The following is a 14,038-nucleotide window of genomic DNA, read 5'->3' on the forward strand; positions in this document are numbered from 1 at the left end:
AATCCAGTGTAGATTAACAGCAATGAGATTTTTAAAAAAAAATACTAATAGAATGAAAGAATGCAGTATACGCTAAATACTGCCTACTAATAAAAACAAATAACTAACAAACAAATGAATAAATAAAACAAGCAGTAGTATACTACATTGTCAATTGACTTGATCAACTAACGTTGTTACTGTAAACTAAAACTATAATAATTTTCAATAACTGAAATTAAATTAAAAAAGGAAAACTTGAAAATTTGATATGCTCCCCTAGTAAATAAGTAGAATAAGAATTAAAATAAGTTTGTGTTGAAGTGCTAAAACGACTAAAACTGAAATAAATATAAATTAAAGCTAAATAGAAATATTTAAAGAACAAAATCTAATAAAAATGTCAAAAACATAAAATTACTAAACCTTAAACTAAAATTAAACTGCAAATATAACAACAAAAGCCAATTCAAAATATTAATTAATACTGTAATAGCCTGTAAATATTGCTAAAATAACATTGACATGACCTAATTACGTTCATGTTTAATTCAGCAAGCTGTGCCCAGTTTTTGTTTTACATAAATAAAATAAAACTGCCCAAAACTAAACAATTGGTTAAAAAAAAAAAAAAATTGGTTAAAAATCATAGCTAATCTTACTTCAGCTTTATTTGTCACATTGGTAATTATGTGTCAGGGCGAGTATATTGCATTATGGGATATAGTAGTACCCAGTGCAGTATACTCCGTTGCTGCGCATTTGGGCAAATGCAGATCATCCGAGTATTGCATACATACAGCAGAAATAATAGAAGTATGGTAATAATAGTATGGTACTATGTTGTGATGATGATAATGTAGCTGTTTAATGTACGTTTATTTCTGCTGATGTAGGTCAGAAACGGCAGTGCTGCCACATCGCCTCTGTTAGGGAAGTACTGTGGAAGCACACTACCCAGTCCTGTCTTCCCGGGAAGCAACCAGCTCTTCCTGTATTTCAAGAGTGACTTTACTACAGCCCGTAACGGCTTTGAGATCACCTGGACTTCCTCTCCACAGGGTAAACACGCTTGAAACGCTTGTTATATTACGGTTGCCTCAGACAGTCCAACACTGCTAAAGGTTTTATCATGCGAGTCCTAATTGCTCCTTTTGTGTGTCCAGGTTGTGGTGGTGTGTTATATGGAGACCACGGCTCTTTCGCCAGTCCAAACTACCCTGGCACTTACGCCAACGGCACTTCCTGTGAGTGGGGAATCAGGGCTCCTAGCGGCAGAGTGGTGACAGTCACATTCAACCAGATCAGCATTGATGATCCAGGAGATTGTGAGAACAACTACTTGAAGCTGTATGATGGTCCGGATGCTAATTCACCTGTTGTTGGGCCTTACTGTGGAACGGTATGTGTGAAAAAAACATTACTATATATTCTACCTATATATTCCAGAAATGAATACTTTTATCAGCAAACACGCATTCAATTTCTATTTCAAATAAATGCTGTTCTTTTGAACTTTCCATTCATTAAAGAATCTTGAAAAAATGTATTAAGCAGCACAACTGTTTTTAACATAGATAATAATCAGAAACGTTTTATGAACAGCAAATCGTCACATTAAACTGATTTCTAAAGGATCACGTGACACTGAAGACTGCAGTAATGATGCTGAAAATTCAGCTTTGATCACAGGAATAAATTACATTTTGAAATATTTTCAAATAGAAAAGATTTATTTTAAATTGCAATAATATTTCACAATATTTTACTCTATATTTAATCAAATAAATGCAGCCTTTTAGAAATTCCTTTCAAAACTATCTTACTGACCACAGACAGTAATGTGTACTGTATATACTAAAATTATATATGAATATATAATGGAATTGTTCTTTGCTTTTTTGCAGGAGACAAACATCGCCCCTTTCAGAGCTTCTTCAAACCTTGTGTTTGTGAAGTTCTCAGCCCAGTCTGCAGTTCTCCCGTCTGGGTTCAGACTCACCTGGAGCAGCTGAGAAGAAATTTGAAAAATAAATATATATACATACATACACACACACACACACACACACACATGTGAACACACTTTGCAATCATGTCACATACATAATGTAATATGAACCATTATTTGTAGATAATTGTTTAAAGACTGAATTTATGTATGTATTTTTGATGTCTTTTTGGAAAATAAAGATGTTTAATGAAGTTCTTGTTTAATTATGTTTTTAAGTCAGGGCTTTATTGAGAGACTGTCATTTTGCAAAAAACAACCAAGACATCTCTTTTGTGATTTGTCTCTGGATATTTCAATGGAAAAGTCTTTTGAAGTGTGTGCATCTCTAACAGAGTGTCAACTGCACAAATCAATATGCTTACAAAAGCTGTGAATGTTTGCCAGTTTTTTAAGTGTTTAATATATTTTCACTGTCTGATATCCTCAGCTCTGTATGTCTCTCTGGACTTCATCCAAACCGCCCACTCTGATGCGTTATACTTTACACACTCGACACAGAGGTTACGGGTGAAAATAAAAAGATGGCAAATTCGGGGGGAGATAAAAGCTGTGTGCGGCAGATCATCGGACCGTGCTAATGAGTCTGTCTGCTCTGTAATGCTTCTATAAACATTTCATCTAATATTTCATTTCTTACTCTGCAAAATGCTCCCAACAAAGTCAAAGAAATGTCTGGGAAAAGAGGCCCAGCAGTCTGATCAACAGAAAAACAGCTTTTGAGACATTACCATCTGTATTAAGGCCTTTCTCACGATTTTCACAGTCATTTTATAATTGTTTTTCCTTAACTTAACAGGGTTAAAGTTCATGAGAAGCTCTGTGTAATAAAAATGTGTTGACCTTGGAAGCAGTGCGCAGGAAAAGAGCCTCAGGAGACATTTACTACTGATGCAGTGAGGAATTAATGCAGATAAAAATAAGAGATGATCAAAAAATGTTTATATATATTAATTTTAAAGTATGTAATTAATTATTTTAAAATCCTTAAAATGTAAAAAATTGGTTTTTACTTCATTTTAAGATGAAATGTTTGGACCAGTGTTATTTTAGTACTATTATAGATACTTTTATAGTTTTTATTTATATTTGAATAATTTTTTATTATATTTTCCATTTTAGAGTTTTATTAATTTTGCTGTGTTTTGTCATATTTATTATTATCTTTTTTTTTATTATTGTTTTATTTCAGTTTTAGTTATTTAGAAATGCTGCCTTGGCAACTATCAAAAGTAATTTGTTTTATTATATATATATATATTTTTTTTTTTATTTCAGTTAACATTTATTTTATTTCAAGTAATGACTTTTTCTTTAGTGGTTTTAATTTTAGGTTCAGTTTTAGTTAATTAAAACTATAACCCTGATTTTGACATATTCCTGACCATTTTATAACACAAATTTTACAACTGGTTTTACTTGCTGTAATTTTATTTTTAATATGATAACGTGATATTTTCATGGTAAAAATTAAATATGGTAACAAAATGATATTTGGGTGTGAATGACATATTCAATAGTGTGAATAGCGTAAATGAACATAAAATTAATCATTTTCAACCAATGTTCTCAGTAAATCTAACAATTGACAAGCCATAAAATCCACATTCATTCCAGACAAAACCAGAACTCATATTCAGTAATATGCTGGTGGTCTGCTCTACCCGTGGTACAGTAAGTTCCTCAGGCACATAATTTGAGAACACCTCATAAATCAAACAGCAGTCACACATACACACATTCCCACCTCAGCGCTCACTTTGGGCAAGTGTAAGTGCTTACAGCTCCTTAATGTGGATTCTAATAAAATACACACCTCCCCATGCCCTCGTGCCATGTCTGACTGTGTCCGATCTCCGCTGGCTTCTGGCCGAGGGTGTTGGTTAAAGATTTTACAACATAAACAAGCCTTGGCCCTGGAATCCAGAACTCCTGCTCTGCAAAGCAAAGTTCAACCATGCTGAAGCATCTGTTGCCACTCACCAAATATAATCAAGCCTATAAATAGAGCCACTGTTTTACAGTCCCCCATAGAAATGATCAACCCTGCAAGAACCAGACACAGACGGAGAGAGACGGGCAAAGGAAGAACCAAGATCCAGTCTGTGGATGGTCCCACCTGGGACGACAGGAACCCGAGAGAACAGAGAAGTGTCGCCGTACCTCCGCCCCATGCCAGAAGGAGGAGACAGCGAAGACTCCTATCGCTCTTCCACCTTGTGCAGACGTCTAAACAATGTGTCTCCCTTGGAAGGTAGGTAATAGCTGGGGATCTGGGTGGTAGACAACAGCTGCCCACACCTGCTGCTGGATTCCCTAATGTCACATTATGCAGACAATATATCAGATGGACAATGGACAAGCAATGGACGGATAAACTAATATTGAGGTAAATATAATATTTATATAGTTACATAAATACAAACTGGATGTTGGTAGCATTTGTTGTAAGGTGTTGTTCATTTGTTGTTCATTTAATGTTAATTATTTTAAAATGATTAAATGTGAGGCATAACACCCAGTGATATTTGTAACTGAGATACTATTATAATTTTGTTTGACATTTTGAATTCGTTTTTATTTTCGTAATTTCCATTTCCAATTTCATTTCAATTTTAGTTTGAGTTTTAGTAATTTGTTGTGTGTTTTTACTATTTTAATTGGATGTTGACATGTTTAAATCGTTTTAGTAAATTTTCAGTTTTCAGTTTTCAGTTTTAGGCTATTTTAGTAATTGACATTATACTGTAAATAAATAAATAAATGTTATTAATATTTTATTTATATTAATTATAACATACATGATAGTAATAAACCAATAGGCTATGGTAACAAAATTACTCATATTCAGGTTATATGTCAGAATACTGAAGATAGATGAATTTTTTTTTACTAAATTTATATTATACAATATATATATATATATATATATATATATATATATATATATATATATATATATATATATTAATTTTCAATAATGTTCAACAATAGGCTATCTATTTATCAAAAAATAAAAAATCTAGCTACTGACAAGCATAAAATCCACATTCATTCATTTTTGACAAGACATTCATTCTGTTTGTAACAGGCTGCAAGACTAAGCACACTGTGGTTAATTATATGAAATGTAAACTTTATACCTTGAACTGTACTGTATTATTTTATCATGAAGAAAAATCATAAAACTGGGCAAGGATTTTTCGTTTCATGACACAAATCTGCTATTTAGAATCCAAGGGGAAGAACTAAATAAAAACTGGTTACAAATTTCTGGAGCCTATATATTAAAATAATGAAAGATTAACACTTACAATCAGAACTAGTTCAATGCGTCAATGTCTGCATGCGCCTACAATTTCCTATAATATTGTAAGTAAATTATTGTTGTAATCAAACAGGTTAAAAGCTAGTATTTAACCAGAAACAAGTCTAACAATATTTGTTCATCAGTTATAATATGTACACATCACTGTGGTGGCTGTTACCTTTGAAAGCGCAGTGGCAGAATGCTTTTCCACACGTCTCCTCTGCATTTTCATTGATTGGTCGAATGATACGCGCTGTTGCAGCGGAGCGCGTTCTGATTGGATATACATGTGCCTTATTTCAACAATCCCGCCGACTTTCTAGCAGCTGATTGGACAACGGAACAGAATTCTGTCTGACATTCTTTTCCTTTCTCTGGACCCGGAAATACCCTTTTATGGAAGGAATGCGAGACTTTTACAGACATACTATCAACTTCCGGTTGGGTGTGAGCGACTTTGCTGCTTCAAAAATATCTGGTTTTACTGCCCTGAGAGCTCGGATATTTGTTTTCTGTTTTTCCTGCATGTTTGCGTATTTTCCTTACTACTGAGTGAGTTCTTTATATGCTTGTAATGACTGGATTTGAACCACTATTTGAGGCGAAAGTGGCAAAACTCTCTTCGTAAGATTCTCTGCTTGATTCAGGTCTTGTATTTGCTAATGTTTTCTTGCAGAAAATGTCAAAGTCTCTGAAGAAGATAGTGGAGGAGAGTCGGGAGAAGAACCTACCGGAGGTGGACATGTGTGACAGAGGAATATCAAACCTGCTGGATATTCCTGGACTATGTGAGTCTGCAGAGAGTTACTATACTAGTTTAAAGTTTTTAATATCGTGTTAATGTCAATTAAAGTGTGGGTAACGACTCTTATTTGTTTACACTAGCAGAAGATTGGTGGCGTCATGGCGTTGACGTCATCATGCAGTGACATCATCATCTAAACGTGTCATTATTATTTTTTTTTTTGTAGTCACTTTATCCAACATAACCCAGCTGGTCCTGAGCCACAACAAGCTGAGTGGTAAGTTCTTCATATCTCAAGAGAAACGTCTTTTTGGATGTTTTTCTTTTAATTTCAATATATTGCACAATTATATTTACATGCAAACTTTATGCAATACATCTTTGTGACCCTGGACCACAAAACCAGTCTTAAGTCGCTGGGGTATATTTGTAGCAAAACAAAGCCAAAAATACATTGTATGGGTCAAAATTATTATTTTTCTTTTATGCCAAAAATCATTAGGATATTAAGTAAAGATCATGTTCCATGAAGATATTTTGTAAATTTCTTACCGTAAATGTATCAAAACTTAATTTTGATTAGTAATATGCATTGCTAAGAACTTAATTTGGACAACTTTAAAGGCGATTTTCTCAATATTTAGATTTTTTTGCACCCTCAGATTCCAGATTTTCAAATAGTTGTATCTCAGCCAAATATTGTCCGATCGAAAAATTGACACTTGAGACTGGTTTTGTCATCCAGGGTCACAAATGATAAAACATTCTGTAAGTTTTACAGCATGGCTTTTCCTAGGGTTGGAGGTAGTGATTGTGATATTTACTTAGAAGGCAAATTATTGTCTCATGAATCTCAGATACGAAATCCAATTTAAAAAATAATCAAGTAGACGGTAAAAAAAAGTTGCAAACTATAGAGTAGTGGAATTGTAGAATTATTGGATTTAAATCAAATTATATTTGTCTTGTTTGAATTAATTATTTTAGATTTTTTTTTTTAATAACGGTTCATTTATTTAATTGTTTTATATTTAATAATTGTATTGAGACCGCAGGTTCACGAGGGTTGTTGAAAGAACTTGTTAACTCCACTAGATGGCTGTCTTGCCCTTACTGGTTGTTTGATTTTATAGTCTGCTCAGTTTAAGTATCGTAATAATAAAGAGTGAACATTAGTAGTTAGTAACATCTTTCATTGCAATCTGCAAATTCACTTTATTTTTTCTTTTACATGTGAGTTTAAAGATAGTCTGCATAAGCTGAGAATTATTCAGAGAGTTATTATCAAGAGAAATATGTTTTTCAGTATAGTTTGGAGCTTGTTTTCCCCTCCCACCTAATCTTTGGGTCCATGTTAACCGCTCTGAGCCATGTTCACTCTCATCTGATCTGTACAGGAAGTGTTTGGTCGGGGATTTGTTTGTTTATGCAGGAATCTTTTCCCTTAATCTCCCTGAAGATCCCGGTGTGATAATGCACATATCTGTCAGGTAGCGTCTGTAGTAATGATCAAAGCCTTTTAATACGATTTATAAGATTTGAAGATGAGGAAATGATTCATTCCGTTACGGGTCACACCACTTGACTGTAGCTGGTTTAAACAAGAGAAAAAAATCTTTATGCAGTCCAGAAGCTTGAGGTCTCTAGCAAAATACTTCTATTTTGATTTTGTGTTATTACAAATATTATATTATGTTATAATATATTACCTTTTTTTCCCTGACACTGATTTTTCCTTTAGTCGTCTTGATTGATATATTCTTGATATATAAGAATATCATTATATTATATTGTTATTATAGTCTGTAGTAATGTTCAAAACCTTTTAATACTATTTATATGAGTTTAATATGAGGAAATTATTTCATCGTGGAGCACACTGCTTGTCTGTAACTGATTTAAATAAATTGGGAAAAAATGAAACCTTATGGATATACAGTGGGGTCCAAAAGTCTGAGACCACAAGGAAAATGCTTGTATTTTGCTTTTAAAAATAAATTAAAATAAATGTGAAGTTAAATATATATTAATAATATATTATAATGATTTTATTATATTAAACTCTAATTTTGATTGATGTGTGTAGTCGTGAATATAAATCCTAAATATTTTTTCTTAATTTTAAAATTAATTAATGGTAAAAAAAAAAGTCATAAAGCCTTTTCATTTTTTTAAGGCATTAAAAAAAAAAATCATAATTTCATTTTTTTTCCTGGACTCCACTCTATAGAAGATAGTGTATTTTTATTTTTTTTGTCTATTCCTCACCACTCTGCATTGTCCCCTTCTCTGTTCCTCTCCGCTCTCTCATCCTGCCTGGTTAAAGAGCAGAGACAGGGAATCTGCCATCTTTTGAACTTTTCAGGGTAGTCAGGAATTACAGTGACATTTGGAACCCTTTCATTAGTGGCTCATGAGTAAAGCAGGGCTGCTGTTCGGCCCGGGCATGCAGCAGCTCAGGTAATGAGATAGAGAGGAGAGAGGACCAAACCTTTCTGCTCTCTATCACCGTATATTCTTTGTTCTATTACCATCAGCCTTTTCTGCCTGTTTTAAAGGCTCCAATAAGGCACACACACATTTAAAACAATGTGTTTACAAGCAGATTTTGCACTCGCAACTTGTGGATGCAAAAAGTCTGTGGTGCTTTAGAGCCCAGTCTGTGGTTTAAGATGATAAAGTGTACATGTCTGGTGGAGGCGTGTGTCTTAAGGATGGAGAAGGCGGAACTGAGATCAATCTTATGTGTCATTTGGAGACTAGTACAGGGACCCTGACATGGGGCGAAGGGTTCAGTGTTCTGCAGTGTCTCTTGGTGCGTTTACAGTTCCGTTGAGACACTGGGAAACAAATCGTATGTTTCAAGTGTTTTTTTTTTATGGGTGAAAAGGTCAGAGGATAGATGCAAAAATTGGGAATTGGATGGTCAGACTGAAACATACTCCGCTAGCAAGGACACAACAACTTGTTACGACTTTGTTGAAAAATGTACATTTCTGTAACACTTTCACTGTTATAGCATTCAAAGTTCTATTCAAATAGTTACATATAAATATAATATCAGACAATTAGTTGCTTGTTTGAATGTACTACTGATTACATTGCTTTTCATTGTCATTATTGTTTTCAGAATGAATTAATACATTATTATTATTGTTAACATATTATTATTATTATTATTATCATTAGTAGTAGTAGTAGTATTAATGTTTTTTTTAAATTAACAAATGCATGTGCTGAATGTACGCAGTCTGCTGTTTATATATAACACTGGTAACATCTTTTCATTATTTTTGTTTATTATTAAAAATGTTATTTATATATTCCTATTATTATTGGTAATAATAATAATTCAATATAATTTATGTTTGTTATTACCAAGTGCATGTGCTGAATGGACACAGTCTACTGAGTATATAATATTAGTAACTGGTTTTATTCTTTATTTTTAAATAAATTATCATATTTAATATTACTATAATATCATTAATTAATTATTAATGTATAATTTATATTATAAATATATTATTGATGATGATTATACAATAATAATAATATAAATAAATTTATGAATAATTAGAATAAGAAGTATTAGTAATACATTTATTTTATTATTAATTTTATTTACTATTATTTCACAAATTAATTTGTTATTTGTGAATGTTTATTATAATGTAATACCGATGTTTCTTAGCAAGCACATGAGCTGAAGAGTGCTGTGAGAGCATGTGCTTTCGTGTTTGCCATTTCATTGTTGTAGTTTTGAATTGTTTGCGTGACGGCTGAATCATTTGTTCCTCCGTGTCTGGGGCGGCGCAGCTCTCGTTGATCTCTCTGGAGGTATTCGTGTCATGCTGTTTGTGTAAACCTCTCCCACCTCCCCTCCTCCGTAATGAGGGGCCATTGATCAGCCAGTAATCGGATAGAGCGCCTGTTCGGCCCATCGATCTCTGTCGACAGCAGAAAGGGGCAGGATGGCCTTGTGGGAGGGGAGGGAGGGGTGCTGCTGATCCGTTATGCTAAGGCCTCCATCATTAAAATGTCAAATTTATCGCTAGGGGAGTGACCCATAATTGAGCCATCGAAGATGGGACGTCTATCCGCTGACTCTGATAATTAGTCGTTAAACCTCTGCAGGTCACCAGAAACCCTTCGGTCTCTGTTCATCAGACCTCGTCTCGCTCGTTTGGGAATGCTTTACCTTGGTGATTAGAATACAGTCAATTGAAATGTTTTGATTGATGATACTGCAGAATTGAAGTGTATTTATTAATTGATTTACTCTCACTATCTCTCTCTCTCTCTCTCTTTTTTTTTTAGCTGTGCCTCCAAACATTGCAGACCTGAAGAACTTGGAAGTTTTGAACATGTTCAATAACCAGATTGAGGAGCTTCCAACTCAGATCAGTAGCCTGCAGAAACTTAAACATCTCAACCTTGGGTTAGTCTGATGTCTCATCCCTTGTTTTCTCATCTCTTCTCAACTTGCTTTGTCTATTTTTCCCTCCTTATTTTCATTTAGTTTTGTTTTGTGTTTTTTTTGTTTTGTTTTGTTTTGTTTTGTTTTATTCTGTTTTGCTTTGTCTCGTCTTGTCTCTTTCTTTACTTATCTCACATTTTGCCTTTATTTTCTTGATGCCTCGTGTCTCTTGGTTCTCTTCTCTTCTCTTCTCTTCTCTTCTCTTCTCTTCTCTTCTCTTCTCTTCTCTTCTCTTCTCTTCTCTTCTCTTCTCTTCTCTTCTCTTCTCTTCTCTTCTCTTCTCTTCTCGTTATTTTGTTTTGTCTGTTCTGTTCTTGTCTCTTCTTATCTCACCTCTTGTCTTTTTTCTTGTCTCATTTCTCTTGATGTCTTGTCTCTTCTCATCTTTTTGTCTTTTTTCACTCCTCCCCTTTTTCCTTCTCGTCTCTTCTCTTGTTTTTTTGTTTTGTTTTATTTTATTTTGTCTGTTCAGTTCTTGTCATCTTGTCTTTTTTGTCACCTTTCTTCTCTTGTCGTCATTAAGTTTTTCACTCCTCCCCCTTTCCTTCCTCTTGTTTCTTCTCCTCTTGTCTCATCTTTTCTTTTCTAATCTCTTCTGATACTGTTTTTCTCTTCTTGTTTAGTCTCTTGTTTACTTTTCCCTTGTCTTGCTTTTTTGTTTAATCTCGATTTGTCTCTTCTTCCATCTCCTCTCCTTTACCCTCTTTTTTCTTCTCCTTTCATCTCATTTTGTCTCTTGTCTTTTATACTGTCTTCTCTCGTATCATCTTGTCTCTTTTCTTCTCCTCTTGTCTCCACTCTTCCCATCCATTCTCTTGAGTTCACGTCTGTTCGCTTTTTGTCTTATCTCTCCTCTTGAATATTTTTCTCCCCTCAATTCTCTTGGTGTCTCATCTTATCTCATCCTTTTGTCTTGGTTTTTCACTCCTCTGCTTCTTTCCTTTTCCTTCCTGTAATTTCTCCCTCTGCCTCCTCTGGTTTTCTGAACCGAAAATCTCCAGATTTTTTAGTCATAAAACCTCCCCAAATATCATTGTCTGCATAAACTGAAGTTTATCTCCAGTTGCAGCATCATTCTAGTGTTTTGGATCAGACACGGTTATCTCCTAGTTATCAAAGTATATCTGGTTTAGAGACAGCGGAAGGGTCCTCAATCCTTCTTTGTGAGGTTAAGACGCCTTGACAGTAGTAGCGCTGCTGTCTTCCTTTGTTCTTCTTCCTCTCTGACTCTCTTCATCCCTGGTCATCTGGTCATTCCCTGGTGTTCGGAGCCCACCTGAGCCCCACCCGAATCCCGAGGGTTCTCCTTCTCCTCTGAGGGTGGAGCCTCCACAATGTCACGCAGGATTAAAGCGCGGCACAATCTGCCCTGCGTCTGACACCGCACATTTTTATTGATTTGCTGTCAGACGCACCATTTCTACACATAATCTTGAAAACATAAGCCGGTTTGTTGTATTCCCGGCTGCTACTCCCGACTCAAATGTGCGGATTTGTGTGTGAGCGTGTGGCCACCCGTTATCCTGATCTCATTTGTCAAAACAATTCCCTTTCTCTGGTAATTGCTTCACAAACATGTGGTGGAATCAATTTGTTTGTTTCTTTGAAATCCGTTGCTAAAGTTTCAGAACCTTCACGGCAAGCAAGTGTCATTTGAAAGAAAGAAAGAAAGAAAGAGACGGAGGACAGATGCTTAAATAAGCAAGAGTTAATCAGCATCTTATTTGGGTGCCCCTCTCTCTCTTTTTCTCTCTCTTGCTCTCTCTCTCTTGTTTTATCCGCGTCGTCGGGCACCTTGAGCACTTCTAATTTCAGATTCCATGTTCTCTGTCGGAAGTTTTCCAGCCAAAATTTAATCTGTTACCTTTCAAGGGCGAATATGATTTTATACAGACAAAACCCATTTTTTATATTGGTGAACTAACTGAACATTAACTGTTTGTTATTTTGTTATTAACAGTGTTGTGTGAGTGTCTGAGACCATATTGAAAATCTGGGATTCAAATATACACTACTGTTCAAAAGTTCGTGTTAATTTTGAAAGTCTGAAGGATGCATTTATTTGATAAAAAATGCAGTAAAACGGTAATATTGTGAACAATTTAAAATAAGTTTTCTATCCAGTTTTCAGCATCACAAGATCCTTCAGAAATCACTCTAATATGTGAATTTGGTGCTAAATAAATGTTTCTTGTTATTATCAATATTGAGAACTGTTGTGCTGCTTTAAAATTTTGTTGAAATTGAAATTTTTTCAGTGTTCTTTTGATGACTATGAATTTCAAAAGAACATTTATCTGAAATTCAAATCTTTTGTAACATTATAAATGTTTTTACTGAGGCCTTGCTAAATAAAAGTATTAATTTATTTAAAAAACAAATCATTGTGACCCAAAAATTATGAACAGTAATGTAATTTAAATCCATAAATTAAAAAATAAAATGACGACATAAAAAAAAAATCTATTTGCTTTAATGAGTGAAAGAAATGTTTCACTCGTTAAAACAAAGGGGGACAAACCAAATACCAAGACATTCTTACATTTTAATTTTTTCAGTTCAATTTTTAACTCTCTTATTCATCAGTTATTCTGATAATTTGTAATTAAAAATGTTGAATTAAATTAGTAATATTCAAAATGGAAGAGGTTTCAAACTTTCACAATTGATCTCAGACTTTTGGACCCCTCTGTATTTAACTTTGAGGTTATAAATGTGAGTAGATCTGTTGAGCGGTGTTATAAATCTATGCTGCGTTTGAAATATCAATCATAATCAGTGAGATGGATCTGTGTGGACTGCTTGTCTCTGTCTCATGTCTCTGAGTCGGTCTGCTATGGATTTTCAATGGGTTCCCCTGTGTCAAGAATTGACGGGTGTTTTATAAGTGTGTGTCTGTGAGTGGATGTGTGTTTGAGTTTGTGTTGGAAGCTGTTGATTTGGTTAAAATGGCGTTTTATTGTTTTGTAGGATGAACAGGTTGAGTACTCTTCCGCGAGGGTTTGGATCTCTTCCGGCGCTGGAGGTTCTGGATCTGACATACAACAACCTTAACGAGTCCTCACTGCCTGGGAATTTCTTTTACCTCAGTAAGTCTGCAACACACACAATGCATTACCGGTATAACCCGGTGTCATTTTTAATCATTCAAAACTAAAGACCACTTATGGAATGTTTTATGCATATTCTGTACTAAAGTTTAAAAAATGTAACTCAGTTCTGATCGGCTAGCAATTTTACGGATATCAGAATACACAGGTTTTTATTTGAAATGAGTTAAAATTTGATTTATAAATGGTCCTGGTTTTGCTTTAGTGACTGAAATATGACCTATATTAAAATATAAACTTTCTTTTTCAAATTCCTAAAACTTTTTTTTAATTTACAGAATTAAGTTATATTACTGTTTGGATTCAGTAGGATTTGAAATTAATACTTTTATTCAGCAAGCATGCTTTCAGTTGATCAAAAGAGACAGTAAAGACTTTTATAATGTTACAAAATATTTATATT

General features: G+C 34.1%; 2 protein-coding genes and 1 long non-coding RNA gene across 5 annotated transcripts in view; 2 read left to right on the forward strand and 1 right to left on the reverse strand.

Moving 5' to 3' along the window:
- cubn (cubilin (intrinsic factor-cobalamin receptor)) overlaps positions 1 to 2,184 on the forward strand; it is a 38,088-nt gene extending 35,904 nt beyond the window's left edge. For both annotated transcript variants that reach the window (XM_058765019.1, XM_058765020.1), the window contains 3 exons: positions 876 to 1,041; positions 1,146 to 1,381; positions 1,887 to 2,184. In XM_058765019.1, coding sequence (XP_058621002.1) covers positions 876 to 1,041; positions 1,146 to 1,381; positions 1,887 to 1,994 — 510 coding nt within the window. In that variant the 3' untranslated portion in view covers positions 1,995 to 2,184. The remainder of the gene's footprint in view (positions 1 to 875; positions 1,042 to 1,145; positions 1,382 to 1,886) is intronic.
- Positions 2,185 to 3,521: 1,337 nt separating this feature from the next.
- Positions 3,522 to 5,507, reverse strand: LOC131533406 (uncharacterized). Its single transcript, XR_009269098.1, has 3 exons — positions 5,305 to 5,507; positions 4,154 to 4,306; positions 3,522 to 3,927 (listed from the first exon to the last, which is right to left on the reverse strand). It is a non-coding gene; the product is annotated as an uncharacterized LOC131533406 (long non-coding RNA).
- The window catches only part of rsu1 (Ras suppressor protein 1), a 30,947-nt gene continuing 21,157 nt past the window's right edge, over positions 4,249 to 14,038 (forward strand). Inside the window, exons 1-5 of one of the 2 annotated variants that reach the window (XM_058765723.1) lie at positions 4,249 to 4,379; positions 5,977 to 6,088; positions 6,272 to 6,322; positions 10,366 to 10,486; positions 13,496 to 13,614. In XM_058765723.1, the coding sequence (XP_058621706.1) occupies positions 5,980 to 6,088; positions 6,272 to 6,322; positions 10,366 to 10,486; positions 13,496 to 13,614 (400 nt within the window). In that variant the 5' untranslated portion in view covers positions 4,249 to 4,379; positions 5,977 to 5,979. Of the gene's footprint in view, positions 4,380 to 5,704; positions 5,853 to 5,976; positions 6,089 to 6,271; positions 6,323 to 10,365; positions 10,487 to 13,495; positions 13,615 to 14,038 lie in introns of those variants that run through there. The other variant, XM_058765722.1, reaches the window with a different exon arrangement.

Source organism: Onychostoma macrolepis, chromosome 24 (genome assembly GCF_012432095.1).
Source record: "Onychostoma macrolepis isolate SWU-2019 chromosome 24, ASM1243209v1, whole genome shotgun sequence".
Taxonomy (NCBI): Eukaryota; Metazoa; Chordata; class Actinopteri; order Cypriniformes; family Cyprinidae; genus Onychostoma; species Onychostoma macrolepis.